The sequence below is a fragment of the Macaca nemestrina genome, chromosome 5, assembly GCF_043159975.1.
Source record: "Macaca nemestrina isolate mMacNem1 chromosome 5, mMacNem.hap1, whole genome shotgun sequence".
Lineage (NCBI taxonomy): Eukaryota > Metazoa > Chordata > Mammalia > Primates > Cercopithecidae > Macaca > Macaca nemestrina.
This window is the reverse complement of record NC_092129.1, coordinates 72,184,552-72,204,666: the sequence shown is the minus strand read 5'-3', so window position 1 is coordinate 72,204,666 and position 20,115 is coordinate 72,184,552. Positions and strand designations below refer to the sequence as shown.

The window sequence follows — 20,115 nt, the reverse complement described above, 5'->3', positions numbered from 1 at the left end:
CAGGAATATATTAATCTCCTAATTGTTGGTTGTCTGTTTTCTGGTGTTAATATGGATTTTTGCTTTCAGGTAACACATTGAGTGAGAGATGTATTTCTTACTGTCACTTCCTCTTCATAATGTAATGCTTTTCATTTGTTTCCACTAATCCCCTTAAGACCCTTAGTCTTGAAGCAGCTCTTTTATCAGTATCTCAGGATTCCCTGCCATCTGGCAGTGATTTTGGAAAATTCCCTGACGCAGTCACTGAACAAATAAGCTGATTGGCTGAAGTCTAATCTGGATGGCTTTTTCTGCATCCTATCCTTTCTGCAGCTAGGCATTACTGAATAGCAGAAATAATTTTTTCAGTACTTTTTTGTGAATGGCACAATCACAGCCCCTGATTTTATGCAGGCAACCTGGAATCAGACTCCCACTCCTCCTAGGGGAGCATCTGACACCTCACTGGAGTGTGGGACCTTTGCCCGCTTCTGTTTCAGTATCTGAATTGCAGAATGACTGTGGCTTTAGACCCCATTTACCTACCTCTGTGGTTTTCTGCTCTGTTTCCGGTCAAAAAATGTGGTTATCTGGTTTTCAAGAACACAGTATTTTTTAAAGTGTTTATCATTGTATTCAGAACCGAAAATATCATTTTAAAATAATGAGCTCATAATGCCAAAATAACCTGAAGCACTTTATAGTTTTAATAAGTACTGCTCTCAGCCACACATTTGACAATGTATGTGTATGATTTACATACATGACATATTTATGAAAAACATCATTCAGTAGATTGCATTACTTTTTCTAAGAGTTCATGCTAAATCTGATACTACCCTAAGATGAAACTTTTTATTTTAATCCTCAACACAGTCTTAGATCAGGATTGGTCCTATAAATAGGTAGCAACTCATTTGGCCTTATTTGTAAGATCACAGATAGGACACTCTGTATCCCACTATTTATTTTATCTGCCATGATATATAAATTCCACCAGAGTAATTCCCCTGAATTTGATGACTTTTATTTTCCCCTGAGTCTCTATTAAATAACAATAAATTTGGGCGATGGAGGAAGAGAAGCTAATGCCTTTGCAACACTGACACCTAACAGAAAATAAGGCCCTTTGGTAATGTTATTAAGGTTAGGCCTCTGGAGGATGAGTCAAAAGTGCCAAAAAGGATATTGAGTGTTTCAAAGGAAGTGAGAGAGGGCCAAGAATAAACTTGATCTTCCTCATACTCTTATATAGTTAGAAACCATGCAACAATCATTTATAAAGCTCAGTTTATCTTACTGTAAACATTAGTGGAAAAACGAGTTACATACACCCTCTATAATCATTGAATGGTGTCCATAAAAAAGGCAGACTTAATCATTCTTGAGTAAAGAAGGAAGTTAAAAATAAATTTTCAAACCTTATCATATTTACTTTACCAACAATCTTGATTACATGGCAACTTTGTTGCTATAATTTTATGCAGCAGATCATGGTAGATGTTCCTCCCCAAAGTTTTTAGTACATTCTTCTAAAAAGTTTTCCTGAGAACTTTTAGTTTGACTTCTCAAGCTTCCTCGTTTTACCTTTTCTTAAATTATCTCCCTCCTCCCTTAGTGAAATGAGCCTTCCTTCAGCATAGGTAACTTATCCTTACTGCTTTTTTCATACCCCATTTTTTTTTTTAATCTCTTTCAGCCAGTTGGGTCCTGAAGTAGCTGAAATGCGAAAAAGGCAGCAGTCCCAAAATGAAGGAACACCTGCTGTGTCTCAAGCGCCTGGAAACCAGAGGCCCAACAACACCTGTTGCTTTTGTTGGTGCTGTTGTTGCAGCTGCTCCTGGTATGTCATGTTACCTGTAGGATGCCACACCCAGGCTTGGCAGGCACTAGCGTGAACAGGCATGCCAAGTCTCAGAACTGTAGAAACTTCTCAACATGTCTTTTTTTGTTCTTTCTTTGCAAGTAGGACTTATTGAAGTCTATCATTGGTTTAATGCAAACACTTCCACAAAGAAAACATATAATATTTCCCCCAAATCTACATTTAAATTGATAATAAGGTAAAAAAAAAAAAAAAAAAAGGTGTGTTTTATATCATGTTTTTCTCCATCTATGCTTCTTAAAGATTTGGGTGAAAATAAGATTTTAGTTACATAGGTATTTATCAATAAGCAATGTTCTCCAATGTTACAGTCAAGAACATTAAAATAACATCTAGTAACACTGCATGTAGTATTGAATGTGTGTGTGTGTGTGTGTTTTTAGTTCTCTGCCTCTACTTGATAGGGTGTTGAGCATTCAGCTGCATGACCAGATAACTGTAAGTCAGGGTAACAACCTCTGCCCAGAATTCCTGCCAATAAGGACAGAGAGAAAAGAGTCACTGACTCACAACCACCTATCTAAAAGGTCAGTGGCTGTGCTTGGAATGAAGTCCAACTCAGTTCATTGAAAAATCCTGAAATTAGAGCCAGAGAACCTACTTCCCATTGCAGTGTTATCACTGGCAGGCTCTGGGACATCATGCAAACTCATAATCTCTATGTTCTTTGATTTCCTCATTGGCAAAATGATGAAGAATTAGACAAGCTAATTCCCAAGGTGCCGTCTAATGCTAAATGCCCATGACCCAGGGAACTCAGAGAACCTGCTCGAGTTCCAGATTCATAAAGTGCCTAACATTTATGCAGGTGAGATTCTTCAAGGGGATGCTAGACTTTTTGAACCATATATTTTAGGGTCTTTTAAAATCCAGTTTACAAGTGGATCTTCTAGCCCAACAGTGGTCTTCTGGGTCTCCCCAGACTAATTCAGAACCTAAAGAAAGGCCCCTATGTTGGAGTCATCTCTCTGTGTATTATCTCTACAGTTTCCCAACGTATGTTGAGGTGGTTTTTTTTGTTTGTTTCTTTTTTTGTTTTTTTAAATGGCAAAACGTTGTATCACTGGGGCCAAAATAGAAGGTAAAGAGGGCTGTACTAGAGTGGTACCTTGGTGATGAACAAGCTCCATCCACTCTAGAAAACTCCAGTTCCAGAAAAACATCAGATATTGCAGTAATCTGGAAAGCTTAAGTAGTTTTTATAAATATCAATATTGCTTCCCAGATGATGATTCTTTGTTACAGAAAGTCATACTGTATTAGTCCATTTTTATACTGCTATAAAGAAGTACCCGAGACTGGGTAATTTATAAAGAAAAAGAGGTTTAATGGACTCACAGATCCACAGGGCTGGGGAGGCCTCACAATCATGGCAGAAGGTAAAGGAGGATCAAAGGCACATCTTACATGGTGGCAGGCAAGAGTGCGTGTGCAGGGGAACTGCCCTTTATGAAACCATCAGAACTCATGAGATTTATTCACTGTCATGAGGACAGCATGGGAAAAAACCATCCCCATGATTCAATTACCTCCCACCGCATCCTTCCCATGACAGATGGGATTGTGAGAGCTACAATTCAAATGGGATTTGGGTGGGGACGCAGCCAAATCACATCATATACATAATTAGTTTTATTTCATTCTTAAGCCTTAATAATTTAAGATAGAGGAAGCAGAGTTTGAGATGAAGTAAATATTTCAGTCATAGTTGTGTAATCTTTTTCTGTGTCATGCCTGAAGAGATTATCTAGCTCTGGTCTTAATCTGTGAAGTACCATGTAGTGACTTACTATAGTGGTTCTGAAGTCAGACTGCCGGACTTCAAATCTTATCCTCACCCATCTCTATCTGCATGACCTTCAGCAAGTTAGTTAAATGCCAGTAATAAAAATCCCTGCCTCATAAGGTCATTGTAAAATTAAATGAGATAAAATACATAGCAAGCCGAGAACAGTGTCTGATACATAGTAAGCATTTAATAAGCGTTAGCTCTCTGGGCTATGGAGCACTTCATATTGAAAAATAAAGATCACTTTAAAGAGGAACTGGCTTGAAATAATGCTTTAAAAAAAGATCAGTTTGTAGCTATAACACAAAAATTACCTTGGAAAGGAAAGCTATTTTATTTTAAATTCTGTATAAAACATCACCAATATATTGTTACACAAGGTTGAGGAATAGACTTCTATTGCTCATTTGCACTATACCAGGTTAGTGTAATCAGTATATAATTTTCCTTAGCTGCCAAAACTTATTTCTGAATTGCTTTGAGATTAAAACACCAGAACAGATAGAATACTGAAGTTTCTTTGTGCTATATGTATTAGCTGCCATATATTTAGTGAGATTTGCTTTTATCAAGTTTTAAAGGACATATTAAATAACAGAACATTTAACATTAACACATGAGCATGAGATTATTGCAGTACACAGACAATGGGTGAAGAAAAAAACAACTTTTGGAAGCTGCATCAACTCTCTACACCTCTAGAGTGGATCCCCAAACATTGGGTACATTGGCTCCATGCTCTGTTAGCTCTAGACTAGCAATACCCTTGTCAGAAACTGCATTTGTTGTCAATGAACATTGGATGCCTAAGTCTAGGCCGTAAAATGTACAGTCTGTAAATTTATAAGTCCTTCTGTATATGATAAATGATAGATAATTTCTAATAATTATAAACCACTTGATTATGTATTTATTTATATTTGAGACAAAATCTGCTCTGTCATGTAGGCTTGATTGCAGTGGCACAATCACAGCTCACTGCAAGCTCCAACTCCTGGGCTCAAATGATCCTCCCTCCTCTGCCTCCCCAGTAGCTGGGACTACAGGTGCATGCACCACACTTGGCTAATTCTTTTTTTTTTTTTTAAAGTGGAGTCAGTGTCTTGCTATGTTGCTTGGGCTGGTCTTGAACTCCTGGGCTCAAGCAATCCTTATGCCTCAACCTCTCAAAGTGCTGAGATTTACAGGCATGAGCCACTGTGCCTGGCCACTTAATGTTTTTTAAAAGGATAAAAGTTAAAGTTCCTTGAACTATGGATTTTAATTATGACTATATTGTCTTACTACAAATGAAAATGTCCTTTACCCATATGTTTTTAAAGTACCATTATTTTTGTACTTCAGGTTTATAAAAGAAAATTATAAAGGCTTTTTGGAGTAAAAAGAAAAAGAAATAAATGTTCTTCAGATTTTCCAGGCTAGGTCAAAGGAGCAGAACAAAAAGAAACACTAAAAATGTAATTTAGGGACTAAAAAAAAAGTTAGAAATCAAAATATGAAGTAACTGTCATTCGTCAATGGGAGCAGTTGTCATGTGGCTGAATTTACTTCCTTTTAAGGAAACAGAGTGGTAGGAAAAATTTCTATATCTAGTAATAAATACAAATACCTCACCCTAAGCTTCATGTTATGGGTTTTTTAACAATGTAACATTTTCCTCAAATTTGCACTTCTCATTCATATTTCATTGTCAGCTCTTCTCTCATTTTTAAATTGATTCCTGTCTTTATAACATTACCACCACATTTTTGGAGGGGAGGATACAGAGAGTAAGTACATAACTGCTGAATTGTTCCCCAGTTTCTTTGAAAATTCTAAACTGTTTAGACAGCCTTCATAGTGACTGATCCATTCTCTATCTCTGTCATAGAGGCACTTTCTCCCCCCACATCAGTCTCTCTCCTTATCTCCCTTTTCTCCTCATAGCCCTTGCAATTAAAGAAGAGAAAACAGGAGGATGAGGTTTAGAACCATTAACATCCTTAAATACGTAAGCAATGGATACCCAAATCCAGGGCGTAAAATGGACAATCTGTAAACATGTAAGACCTTCTATTCATGGGACTAAGCTAGGGTGAAGAGACCATTTTGTCAAGACCATTTGTCTACGGGTTCAAGGTTGACACTGGCAAGTGGAATGTCTTGTTTCTTCAGATAGTAACCTTCTTCCCTTTTCTTTATAAGAAAGAAATCTTTGAAAGATACTGAAGGCTCCTCTCAAACTGCCTTCAGTCAGGACAGTGTGAAGCAGTGAGGTTGTTCAGATGCTCACACGTGAGATAACACATATAAAAATGCAGGGCAGACTAGAAACTGCTGTGTGCTTACAAAAAGGAGGGGCATCAAAAATGGCCATAGAGCTTTCAAAGTTTATTATGAGCTTAAAGCTCATTTTCAAATTGTCCTACGAACTCTCTTGCAACATCATTCAGTGGTTGCATTAAAATAACCCATGCTACTTTTTCACATAAAATCTTCAGGTACTAATTCCTCTTTTAATACTGGATGCTTCTGTGGGTGTCCCATCAAGCAAAACAGGGTTCCCTGTGTAAAAATTAGAACTCCAGAGACCTCAGCTACCATCTCTCCAAAATGTTTACGTTGCCCTCTGCTTGGCACATCATGGTGGTGAGTTGATGGCTGTGGAGAGGAGAATAATGAAATATCACTGGCCATAGCCCTGGCTCCAGCTTGCAGTTACCAAGAGAATGGTTCTGTCTTTAGCTACTTTATAAATTAGACTTAGGTATAAGCTTTCATTTGAAAAAACAACAACAACAACAGCAACAACAAACAATGTTTGGAAAATGTTGTATCTATTTTTACAGGTAAGGAATCTATATTTACAGGTAAGGCTTGCTGATGTCAGTAGACCCATTAGGGATTGAAGTGGAACTGAGATGCAGGCCTCTGAATGTCTAGTCCGTTGTTTGGTTCATTTTAACGGGACACTTCCAAACTTTTCGTTTCCAGGTTTGATATGAGCCATTTCCAAATACGACTTTCCCAGTTGAATTCACAATCTCATGCACTCCTGGGTATTGCCCGTGAGATTTGGCCCACTGCACTGGACTCTTCTCAGGAGAGATTGGTCACAGACTGAATTTAGTAAATTAACTAGCCTTTGGAAAGCTAAAATTGTCTCTCTTTTGGATACATTGGTTCCCAGAGTTTCCAGACCATGGGATGGATCTCACTAAGTAAATGTTAAGTGCTTCATAAATATGCTTTGGATTGCCCCTCCCTCCATTTCTAACAAGTACCATGGCCTCTATAATTCAAAACAGTGCAAAAATAATGTCCTATTTTATCCTCTGATGCTGTCACACTTTAGCTCTCTGCCAAAGGAAATACTAAGATGCATGCTTTAAAAGTCAAAGGATATTTTTTGAAAGGAAAAACAAAAATCCATGCCTCCACCATGGTAAAGAAACCACTCCCTGGAAATAAAAGTCCTCACACATGCAAGGTGAATCATTTCATCTGAGGCACCAGGGAATACATGGTTTCCTCTGTGCCTGTCACCCTCGGAGAGCTGATTCATCTCACATGGCAGAATATGTTAATCCTGCAGAGTAACTCACACTGCACAGGATTTCCAGAGTACTTGTAAACAGACCGTCCTGCATACCACTTACAAAGAAGCAATACAGAAGTCTCCAGTTTGGAAACTCCATCTGGCCATGGCATGGGTACATGTCCTCAATGTTTTTATCAGTTATATCAACTTTACACAATCAAAAGATATCTATCAAAATGAACCCAAGTTTCTCAGGCCATATACACAAAACCACAGTGGACAATAGGACTATAGACTGAATGAGAGTTAATGGTAGAAGGAGCCTCACTCTGGTGAAGAAATCCAGAGTCCCAAGAGGACAGGAGGGAGAAACTGTAGATAAAGAGGTGGCAGGTGCATTTGGTGACAGGGCTGTGCACGGTGAGATCTGCTGACCCCAGATACCCCAGTCAGCTTCAAGGTTCAGACCCGGACAAAAAATCCAAATTTCAACCAAAGCTGACTCACCCTACGTGGCAATGTGGTGAGGACTGTCTATGTCTGGATGGGCCAGGAGGTACCAGAGCTTCAGGGATGACCTTAGTAGTGGGCTGGTGCTGTTCATACCCTCTGCCCTAGAAAAGGGTGAACACATGAAAGGTCAGAGTTTGACTCACCAACCCACTGAACCATTTTTTATACGAGTGATACTCCTGTCTGTCCCATGTTTTTGTTTTTTAGGTTAATACCTTCAGTAAAAATTATAGTACGTAGAGCTTGTATTTGAATTCACAAAGCTCAATATTGGTCATTGCTGCCAGGCATTTTAGTAAACAGATAACTGAAGTTGCATGCATTAAAATAGCAAAAAATAGGCCAGGCACGATGACCTATGCCTGTAATCCCAGCCCTTTGGGAGGCCGAGGTGGGTGGCTCATGAGGTCAGGAGTTCGAGACTAGCCTGACGAACATGGTGAAATCCTGTCTCTACTAAAAATACAAACATTAGCTGGTATGGTGGCGTGTCCCTGTAATCCCAGCTACTCAGGAGGCTGAGGCAGGAGATCGCTTGAACCTGGGAGGCTGAGGCTGCAATGAGCCAAGATCGCGCCACTGCACTCCAGCCTGGGTTACAGAGAGAGACTCTGTCTCCAAAAAAATGAAAAATAAAAAATAAATAAATAAATTATATATATATGTATATGTATATAAATAAATTTTGGCTTACATTATTTGGCCAATATTAGTAGGCATTTAACATTTGTTGAATGGGTGATGGATTTGGATTTGCCATTTGAGCCTACTTTATGAAATATAAAAACTTGTGTCACAGAAATTCTTTTCAAAAATTACAGGCACATTCTCCCAAGTCACCAGATTTTTTTATGCACCATTTTTCTTCATACACCTCTGTGTGTGTGTGTGTGTGTGTGTGTGTGTGTGTGTGTGTGTGTGTGTGTGTGTGTGTTTTAAAGGTAGTAGTACTAATTAGTAGTACAGAGGGGCATGAATTTGGGGAGGGAGCACTAAATCTGTTTAGTATTTGTGGGATATAAAATCAAGAAGAACAAAATAGAAGACTAGGGAGATAGGCAGTGACAAATAATCAAATATCTTTTACACCTTATTAAGGAGTTTACACCTTTTTAGAGATGGGAAGCAATTGAAGAGTTTTAAGTAAGGAGGGGACAAAGTCCATTTTATATTTTAAGTATTCTCCTGAGGGAATGGAAAATGTTTGGAAGGAAAATACAAAAAGTAAGGGGGATGTTGAGACTTTTATAATAGCCTTGGTGAGACATGGTGAGGCCCAACATAAGGAGACAATAAAAGGGATGGAGAGAAGTGCATTTTCAAGAAAAAATTAGGATATACTGCCAAGAATTAGTGATAGACGAGAAAAAGAAGGATGACTCCATATTGCTTGCATGAGTAGCTGGGTTGCTAGTGATCTCATCAAATGAGAGGACACTGCAATAGGAAGTTATTTAGGCCAAGGATACAAAGACGAGTTCAACTTGCTCTGATTGAGGTATCCAAGAGTTAGTTGCATAAATGAATTTGAAGCTTGCAAGGCAAGCATGGATGAAATATGACAATCTGGGACTCATCAGTTGCAAGAGATTAGAATGATTGGCCCTGGTGAGTATTCCAGGGTGAAAAGCAGGGAGCTACAGACAGAAACCTCAGGACGCACCACATTTAAAGAACAATGGAGGAGTGAGAGAGTTGCAAACACAGAACGTGGAGAAGAGGTGATGTAAAAAATGACATGCAAAATGCGGCAAGGGGGCCGGGCACAGTGGCCCACAACTATAATCCTAGCACTTTGGGAGGACATAGCAGGAGGAAAGCTTGAACCCAGGAGTTCGAGACCAGCCTAGGCAACATAGTGAGTCCCCATCTCTACAAAAAAATTTTAAAATTAGCCGAGTGTGGTAGTACACCCCTGTAGTCCCAGCTACTCAGGAGAGTGATGTAAGAGGATGACTCGAGCCCAAGAGTTGAGGCTGCAGTGAGCCATGATCACATGACTGCACTCCAGCCTGAGTGAGACCCTGTCTCAGAGAAATAAAATAAAACACAGCAAGGGACTGTTACAGAAGCCAAAAGAATTGAGAGTTTCACAAAGGGAAGTCTGAGGTTGCACATACACCAGGGAAGTCCAATACAATAAGAATCATAAAACATTTTGTGATTTGACCAACCAGGGGGGCTTCTTGGTGAACTTTGAGAGCACCAAGCTTCCCTGTAAGATGTGCAACAAGGAAGAACTTGGAGAAAGAAAAGCTCCTGACAGAGAAAATGAGTGAGCCCCTCTTTAAAGGCTCTGAGACCCCATATGCTCCTCCTTCAGGGTGAAGGTTTGCTTTGAGAGAAGTTGGAGTTTCCTTCCTGACTCATTCAAAGCAAATTATTCATTTTCCAAGGCAACATGAAATTCAGCCATTCCAAATCCAAGTCAGCTTTATTAGCTACCCGGACAATATTTAAGAACTTCCTCCAGAAAATTCCAATCAATAATGCAAAAATGAGGTTGACTTCTTTGCTACCCTTATTTATAAAATTTCATAGTTGTGTTACACCTGATTAAATTAAGTATTAGCCCTACTTTTGCTTCTCCCATTAAAATTCATTATTTCTTATGGGCCTAACCTATTGTCTTTCATGGTCTAGGTGTGGTAGACCTATTACAATCTGCCTGCTATTTTAGCACATGATTCAAGAATTACTTGTTCTGTTTTTGTCAGATAAGACAATCAAATTCACTTTTTGTGAAAATGAAATTGATTTTATAATTCTGCTGGACTGGGTGCTATAAATTATAGCATATATAAATGCTCTAAAATCCATATCTTTGTTTCAGATATTAATATATTATGTATTAATATACATCTTTTTTGCATGGGAACGTCTGTTCCTAAGTGAAACACAAATTTCTGTCACTGACACTTTGTGTATAAAGTGATATACTTTTTTTTTTTTTTTTTGAGAGAGAGAGTCTTGCTTTGTCACCCAGGCTGGAGTGCAGTGGTGCAGTCTTGGCCCACTGCAACCTCTGCCTGCCAGGTTCAAGCGATTCTCCTGCCTCAGCTTCCCGAGTAGCTGGGACTACAGGCACACACCACCACACCTGGCTAATTTTTTTTTTTTTTTTTTTTTTTTTTTTTTGTATTTTTAGTGGAGACAGGGTTTCACCATGTTGGCCAGGCTAGTCTCAAACTCCTGACCTCAGGATCTGCCTGCCTCAGCCTCCCAAATTGCCGGGATTACAGGTGTGAGCCACTGCTCCCAGCCAAAGCAATATAGATTACTTAAAAATACAGAGCCATTTAACTGCCAATTCCATAGTAATAGTGGAACAGTAACTTTAAGTGTTTCGTTCTAGAAGTAGTCTTGCCATATTTGACAATTACACACAAATTCTAATGGCATGTCTTCCTCAGAAAGCTGACTTTCAAGAGGCTATATGGGATAAGGAAAGACCAATGGCACTGGAATTTTACAGACCTGGGTACATTCCCGTTTTATCACATGTAACTATGAAACCTTTGGCAAGTTACTTACTACCTCTGAGTCTGTTTCTTCCTCAGTAAAGTGAGATTACTAATGTACATAAATTCCTGCATAATCCTTTATTGATAGGTATTATTTCTGTCCCTTTACAAGTTTCAGGCCCAGAGGAATTTACCAGTCTGTGTAAGATGTGGCTATTGCAGGCTTGGCAATGCTCTGTTTGCATGTTGCCAGTTAAGGTAGCAGATGCTGTTTCTTCAGTCTGTATCACTTCGCCCTTTCTCCCCAACTCTGACATTAACCAGCACAGGTATAAGTCAGGACAGCCCTGGAGCATGCACTGCACAGCCACAGGGCTCCCAGAATGTTGTAACTTTTATGTAGCAGGGTTTTGTTTCTCTACAGATCAAGATTGTTGTCTTCCATGGTGTCTGTTCCCAAGGAAGCCCCACACATTCATCCCATACGCATTCACACACACACACACACTAACTGGAAAATGCGAGGGAAACATGGATGGCTAGATGAATGAGCAATCCTGCCAGCTATCAGATATATTTCTGAATATTCACTAACAGGGTTTTAACTTTTTCACTCTCCTTTTTATGATAGGGACCCAGCCTTCTAAAGTCAGAAGCTTGAGCTCCAACTGAACTAATGCACTTGACACAGACGATTGCATGCTATTTTAATAAGAGTAACACTGTTATTGCTCCTAACTAAATAGAAGTCCATTTGGCCTTTTCACATCTAAGATATTTGCTTTCCCGCTAAGGCATTCACTTAGTTATAAATTATAGGTAAAATTACAGTGGGTTGAAGGAATAGCTTAAAATAGGATTTTAATCAATGTTAGAACCGAGGTGTAGAAGATTCTGATGATTGGCGTGTATTTTTTATTTTTATTTTTATTTTATTTTATTTTATTTAGATGAACTCTCACTCTATAGCCCAAGCTGGAGTGCAGTGGTGCCATCTCGGCTCACTGCAACCTCCATCTCTGGGGCTCAAGCAATTCTCGTGCCTCAGTCTCTCAAGTAGCTGGGGCTACACGTACGCGCCACTGTGCCCAGCTAATTTTTTGTATTTTAGTAGAGACAGGGTTTTGCCATGTTGCCCAGGGTGGTCTCGAACTCCTGAGCTCAGGTGATCTGCCCACCTCGGCCTCCCAAAGTGCTGGGATTATAGGCGTGAGCTACCACGCCTGGCCTGGCATGTATTATGTATCTTTGTATTCAGACCTGTAATTCTCTTAATTTTAAGGAAAAATAAACTCTGTGCTAAATAAGAAGCTTTGGTCATCTAACTGAACATAAATGTACAGCGTAGATTTCGATTTTCACCATGTAATTGCTTGTTAAATGAAGTTGGCATTCCAGATGAAATCAATGTGTCCATGAGCCGAAAACCCAGAGCTTGGGGTTTCAAATGAAAATTTAATATAGACAAAAAGAAGGAATTTTTGATACCCATCTTTTCGAACAGATGCATATATAGAAAGAAATTGGCAACAGAGAGAGAGAGAGAGAGAGAGAGAGAGAGAGAGAATCAGAGAATGAAGAAATTTGTCTTTAGTTTCCATGGGTCGAAAGAAGAAATGAACGTTTACATACCACCCGAACCGGAATTGAAATAGAAATAGTGTGGAGAATCCATTCTCAGGATGGCTCTTCGAAAACATTTTAAATAAAAAATGCTTCCTACCTGTTGGTAGTTAAAACCCTTTTCTAATTTATTTGTTCTAATAATGTACGACCTAAGTTCCGTATTATCCCAGCATGAGACTGTGGAATGCAAAATGACTTCTTATTGGAAAGGATAATGACAATGATGATAACATTATGCCTACCTGTTTTTAAGACTAAAGTATTCCTAAATCAAATGACTTTTGGCTGGGGTCTATTCAGAATATTTTGTAAATATCAAAAATGAAAAATTATTGCAGTTATGCAAACGTCCCAAGATTAAGTTTATCCTCTTCAATTTCGATTATTACACTCACTGAAAAACTGAATGACTCCTTTTAGATTCCTTAGAAGGATATAATTATCAAAACTCCTTAAGTGAATGAATAGATTCTTTTTCCAAATAAGGATATTTACCCACAGAAATTTTTTTCAGTTTTTGCTTTCTTCTGACTTGGTTTAAATATTGTATTTATAAAGGTAACACAGCCATCTAGTGGACAGATACTTGATAGCTGATTATTTTACTTGAGTTTAAGTTCATGAAACAAAAGCTTAAGCCAAATGAAATACTTGTTTCATGACACACGGCACATGATTACAAAATGCGGGGTGAGCCTTTAGAGGGGCAACATGGGGTATTTTTAGGCAAGTGTTTTATAACATTTCCAGACACAAATTTCTAACCACTGTCCCCATCCCCACACACCTCACTCAAAACCGTACTCTATTATAAAAATGTAGAAATGAAAGAGGTGAAGTTCAAATCATAGGTTTAACATGGAGTTTCTATGTGTCTGAAATGTTGTATGTTATGTGGTTACCAGCCCATCCTCTGGTGTCTTTTTGGCTTGAGGTTTTAGTTTTTTGGGGGAGTGGGTAGTCTTTTGTAAGCGAAACATCAGTTCTATTCTCCTTTCCTTGTTGCCCTCTCCCCAAGTTATCTTTGCTAATGAAAGAAAGTCATACTTCCTGGGACGGCCCCCCTCAGCCATAGCAACACCCTGTCTGCAGTCATTAGCGGTGTTACTTTTGTCCTTCCTCTTTCACTCTTTGCTGTCAAAACCTTCTATAACAACTCCTTTTTGTTCATCTCAAACTCCAGGGAATTGAGAAGTTACTCTTCATCAAATTCTACTGCAAACTCGGGCGTCTGGGCAACAGCTCCTATGGAGTGATAGCTGTGGGATGACGCCTTAGAGAGGGCATTTATACTCAATGCACTGGATTGTACTAGGAGGTTTATTTTTCCAAACCTTAAAGAAAAATCATTTGTATAAACAATTGCAATACCACAATTAACTCTTCTATGTAAAGAGAAATGGCATTGCAGAGTAAAAATGAGTCTGAGACAGGAAGTCAGAAGATGTGAGTCCCAATCCTAGTTCTAATAAATTTGAGTTGTGGGTCCTGTGTAAGTCAACCCCGATAACTGTTTCTTTGTAAATGAAACAAGAATGACTAATAACAACTCCCCTGTTTACCTTCAAGGACCGTTGTGAGGAGGAAGTGACAAGGTAATGTATGAGGTTTTGTAATAATGGCAAAGGAAAAGTCTCTATTTACTCAGGTGGAAATAAAAAGCTCTTTGGTAAATTTGGAATCGGAATTTTAATGTGCAGCCAACTTGCCCTTCCATTCAACTACGCATCTGTAATAATATGTGCCTTTTTGTCACAAGCTTTTATTTTTTGTTTTACATCCTTATGAAGTAGGTCGTTGCCATTACTCCCATTATGAATGGTGAAAGCAAAGCATGGAAAGCTTACACCATCCTAAAGGAGGTGTATTCTACATTTGGAGTCCACCTCATCGTTTTCTTGGATAACACGTACTTTGCTGCCTGTTTTAATCTCCTGGTCCAGCCCTGCAACATCTGATATGTCCATTCTGGTCTACATTTGTATCGTGCCCCTGCATGCTTTTATCCCCGCTCTGAATGAGATTGCCTTTGTCCAGGTCTCCATCTGGCAAACAACTGCCCATTTTCAACCCAATTTAATCATTACCTCTTCTGTGAAGCCTTTCTCAATTCTCTTATGGAAAAGCACAGGTACCATCAAGGATGTCTAAGAAACCCCATATGCACAATTCTATCTGAGTTCTTATCACAATGCCGTCTGAGCTCCTCAGTAGCAGAGCCTCTGTCTTTTTCATCTTGTATGTCCAACCCAGGGAACGTTGCATGAGCCAGTATTTCTTACACATTAGTAAAGTATTGCTAACTCCTGTAGTATTTACTGTGATATCTTGAATGCTAAAATGAAATATTTAAAGAATAATCTACCAACTCATTTTCAGAGCGTGAAGGATGTTGATTTCATTTTTGCACCGGGAACTTTGAGGTAGAAGCTGTTAAATAAAAAGAAAAGATTGATATCACAATGTGAGACTATTTCAATATTGAATAGACTGCTTTTACCAGAGACAGTAGTTCTCTCTTGGAGCCTTGATGTCACTCTGTATGAAATTTAGACATCTTATTGATTCTTCAGTTTAATTTTTCTGTAAATATATGTGGTTTCCTGACCAGCCTCTATCCCAGAGTTACCATGGCGACTGGGTAAGTTTTCATCTTCTTTGCAACCATTTTAGCAGTTTTTCTTAAGAACCAATTGTTTTCCTTACAATAGAAGACTGTCTTCCAAAACAGACCCTGCGCATATCCATGATGACAGATCAGTAGATAAACTCTATAATTGGCAGCAGGTAATGTTTTGTCTCACCCCACTATCCATACTCCCCTGTAAACAGACGAACAATCCACCCCCATAGAGAGGGGGCACATTTTCTTAAGTTCTGAAATGTCCCAAGTGTTTTTCCTCCCTTTTCAAAGTCACTATTTAAAAAATCTCTAATGGGATTGTAAATGCTTCTTTTAATATATTTGGCCAAGGATATTGGCACTTTTCTTCCATAAAGTATTTAAGGTTTGATCAGGACCCCCACTGTGTATGCGTTTAGTTCTCTTTGTGGCTTTTATTGCTTAAAACGTAGAAATGTTAGTTTTAAATGTTACATATATAAAAGTCGGTGGGGGGGGAGTGTCTCTTCTTGGAGAGAGATGGGCTAAAAAAGAAAAAAAAAGACCTGTAATCCCAGCACTTTGGGAGGCTGAAGTGGGCGGATCATAAGGGCAGGAGTTCAAGACCAGCCTGACTAACAGGGTGAAACCCCGTCTCTACTAAAAATACAAAAATTAGCTGGACGTGGTGGTGGGCGCCTGTAATCCTAGCTACTCAGGAAGCTGAGGCTGGAGAACGCTTGAACCCGGGAGGTGGAGCTTGCAGTGAGCCGAGATCGTGCCATTGCACTCCAGCCTGGGCAACAGAGCAAGACTCCATCTTAAAGAAAGAAAAAAAGTGTCTCTGTGGAACCCTCAAAACTGTTGATCTGGCATGTTCCTTTTAGGGCTGTCCTCAAACACATATAACATATATACGTTGATCTAGAGCAAATATTTCCAGTGAATTATTACCTTAAAAAAACACACACACTACTTGGAGCAGAACCAAGTAGGACAGACATTAGTCAGTAGCAATACAGTCAAACTGTTAGTATCAATCCCTTGTCTATTTTCTCCATTTCTCTTTAACTTAAAATGATATTTTCAGCAGTTCTTGATAACTGAAACCTTGCAACCCATTTTTTAAGACCAGTAGTAAAGGACAGTTAATAAAAAGAACAACTTGTCTGTTGCTGAAGTTCAATTTCTTTCTACAGGGCAAGACTGTGGCCAATATTAGATCAAGAGCTTCACAAACAGTGAACAGTTAAACATGTACTGAATGTCTGTTATAAGTAGTTTTAGTCCAAATATGTGCCCATATTTTACCATCTGTAGAAATGAAAGATGTAAACTCAACCTAATATTTTGTAATGATGGCTCTAATATGGTAGCATTTGGGATGTTTGTAAATATCACAGAAACAGATAGAAGAGCCAGAATTCATGTTCAGAAACTCGTGATTCATGCCTGTGGACTCCAGATTTGTCACTCTACAGCAAAGGCACAACGGAGAACAAATTTCTCAAAGATGTTTAATGAAGTGAAGGATACCTGAATCTTGTGTACTGCCTTCTGTGGGACACTGTGTGGAAATGTAATAAAAATAAACTCAAGGAGTTTGTTGTTTAAGCAGAGAATGAGAGCTCTTTTGCTAGTTGTGTTATAGTGCCTTAATATATCTCTGCACACACACACAAGCTCAATAAAGCTTGGCAGAATGAGTGTCAATTTCCTATTTTAAAAAGAGTTGAATAGAATTTACCAAAAAATTGTACATTTTAGATATACAGGAAGTTTTATAGAATATTGTCAGCAGTGTATCCACATCACGCACAGCAGTGTACCCCTCATCCACTTTTCCCATCATTACTGGAAATACATTGAATTCCAGAGAAGAACTCTTTCTTACTCATTAGTGAATCTCCTCTAAAATACTTCTCTGGCCTATTTGTATAGCGACTTGGAGGATTGAGGTTTCCTAGGCTATCTAAAGCCACAAACATAGTCACAGCACTCACATGCAGATACCTCCAAAATTAGGCACTCTCTCTGAATTCCTCCCCAAAACTACACTACCCTGAAGGCTCTGCTGTCTCTAACCCTGGAACTGCTGCCTCCCGCAGGGGTCTAAGGGTCTGTGCAGCGGTTCCCAGGGACCATCCACTCTAGTTTCTGCTCCCCAGAATCCTTTGGGCTACATTACCTTTCCCTCCATGGTTCTATACCAATAAACCTGCCCCTGTCCCTAGAAATGGGGAGAGGCAAACTCACTGTATTTCGCTATGAAATCCTATGTTTCCTGTGTCCTTTTCCTGACTACAGAATCCTTTTCAATTCCTACTGGGTTCTCTTTTTTCCAGTAAGTCTGCTCTCTCAGGTCAGTTTTCCTATCTAGCCTCACTTTCTGTTGTCAGAAATTATTCTCTTTGCTCCATTCGCTCCATCCTCATGCTTGCACTTGAGAATGAAAGAATGAATTAAGGAGACATTGTCTTGATTTCTCCTATCGGACTTTCCAGATTGAGAATAACTGCTTGTTGGGCACCTCTTCCTAAACACTTTCTTTCCACACCAATGATGTTTAGTGACCCTTCTTTGCATTCACATAGTAAGTGGTCTATGACCTCAGGGTCTCTCAGCAGCCATGGTTCATTGTAGGCACTCAGAAATACAGGGTTGTTGAACGGAGTACCCTCCCAATTCCAACTATACCACCTAGTTAGTGTTCAGTTTTGGGCCAACCTCCCAGATGGGTCTGCACCTCACTTTGCTCTTCTGTAAAATGGGGATAATAGTATTAATGGTAAAAGAATGGTGCCCAGCACATAACGGGCACTAGAAAATCATCATTTCCATTGCCTCTTATTTTGAGTAAGTGAAAGAAGGAACAAATGAGAGATGTTGTCTGAACTTCTTGTGCTCTCTGCCAGGCTCTTAAGCTCCTCGGCTTCCAGACAGATGGATCAGTTGGCTAATGTAGGAGCTTAAATTTTCCCGAGCCACTGACTCCCTACCCTGCTTCTTAGTATCTCCCATGACCTCACCTGTTATTTCTAGTCTACACCTAGAATTTTGGATGTTCCGCCCTAAAGCACTGCTACGCTTTAGGGAGCAATTGTCATTGGACAATTCTTATTTTTATTCTTGTTCTGGGCAACTAAAACCTTCGGCATTATCCTCTGTCCTCTATGATGCTATAATATTCCCAAACCTATGCCACACAGACACAGGCTCCTCCCACCCAATGCTCACCTGTTCCAAATGCTTAGTTACTGGTCTGTCCCTTTCAAGACATTGGAGATTGGTTTACTGGGGTGAAAGGGCAAAAACAAAGTCAAATATAAATCCAGTAGCTTGATTTTAGCAATTGAAGGAATGATATTATCAGTAACAATAACTTGGTCTGTAAGGAAGGATGATGTAAATTTAGGAAAATCTGTATTAGATTCTTACACATTGTATCTTAGCTCTCAATCGGGGAAGATTAATGGAAAACAGACTATGAATAGAATTAACCAAAAATCAAAATGACATTTTGTTTAAAGAGTAAGGTAATTATGTGTGTGTGTGTGTGTGTGTGTGTATAAAAGCATTTAATCATATATCTCAGAAATATTAAGTAATTCAGATTATGTAAGGATGAAGTCAGAATGTTTAACAATATCCACTTTTAAGAGTCTGATGTACTTTATAATTTTATTTAAAAATTGTTCTCTTCCCTTTGACATGGATTTGCCCATCATTTAAAAATGGTATTGCTCTTTTATACCTTAAATATTCTCACATAGTTGAATATAGGATCTCCTGTGAAATGTTTCTCCGGAAAAATTTATTCTTTTCTTCAACTGATTGAGTTTCCCTTGACAAAATTAAAATGTTCTGCTACATTACAGCCTCACTGTTAGGAATGAAGAAAGAGGGGAAAATGCGGGAAGACCTACACACACCACAAAAATGGAGAGTATCCAGGTCCTAGAGGAATGGTGAGTGTGAGAACCACATAGCTATTGTTTCTCGTATTTACATGCCATTTACATCCACTGTGTGCCGAAGTATTACCCCTTGCTTCATGGTACTCTTCAAAATGATTTTGGGAAGTGAATGCAAATTCAGTCTGGAAGACCTTATTTTGTCATTGCAGTTGCTTTTCAGCAATTTTTCTATTAGCTATGTTAAGTTATTGGCTAAAACATGGTCTGAATTTACTTTTCTCTTTAAAAAAAAATAAATAGTGTCATATGAATTAGCACCCAAAATTGTCCTAATTCATTACTTCTCATTTCTGAGAATTTAAGTTTTTCTCTTTATAAAAGAAGTGTCTAAACACAGACACAAATGATATGGAATGTCCAAGTGAGTGAGGAGGGGCACCCAGCCGGCTCCTGGTTCCTTTTCCACCAGAGCAGACTCTCCCCATGTGTTTCCTCCCAAATGAGGCACCTATGAACTAAAATCAAAATATAAATAGTCCAGTCATATAATTATAAGTGCTTTCTTTTTCTGCTTTTTATGAGAAGGTTTTAATAATGATGCTTCATGGTAATTTTTAAGCTCTTTAAAATTAAAAATTGTTTTAAGTGAATGAGGAAGTGCAGACATTATGGAATAGTAACAATCTATTTGAAATACCTGGTTAAAAAGTTAAATATATGTATATATAAATATATATAAAGGTATATATATGAATATATAGAAAGATAAATATATATATGAATATATATAAGATATATATATGAATATATATTAAGA

General features: G+C 38.7%; 1 protein-coding gene across 3 annotated transcripts in view; it reads left to right on the top strand.

Moving 5' to 3' along the window:
* LOC105489049 (regulator of G protein signaling 17) overlaps window positions 1–20,115 on the top strand; it is a 126,374-nt gene that overhangs the window by 84,500 nt on the left and 21,759 nt on the right. For all 3 annotated transcript variants that reach the window (XM_011753667.3, XM_011753665.2, XM_071096630.1), the window contains exons 2-3: window positions 1,682–1,825; window positions 19,260–19,349. In XM_011753667.3, the coding sequence (XP_011751969.1) occupies window positions 1,707–1,825; window positions 19,260–19,349 (209 nt within the window). In that variant the 5' untranslated portion in view covers window positions 1,682–1,706. The remainder of the gene's footprint in view (window positions 1–1,681; window positions 1,826–19,259; window positions 19,350–20,115) is intronic.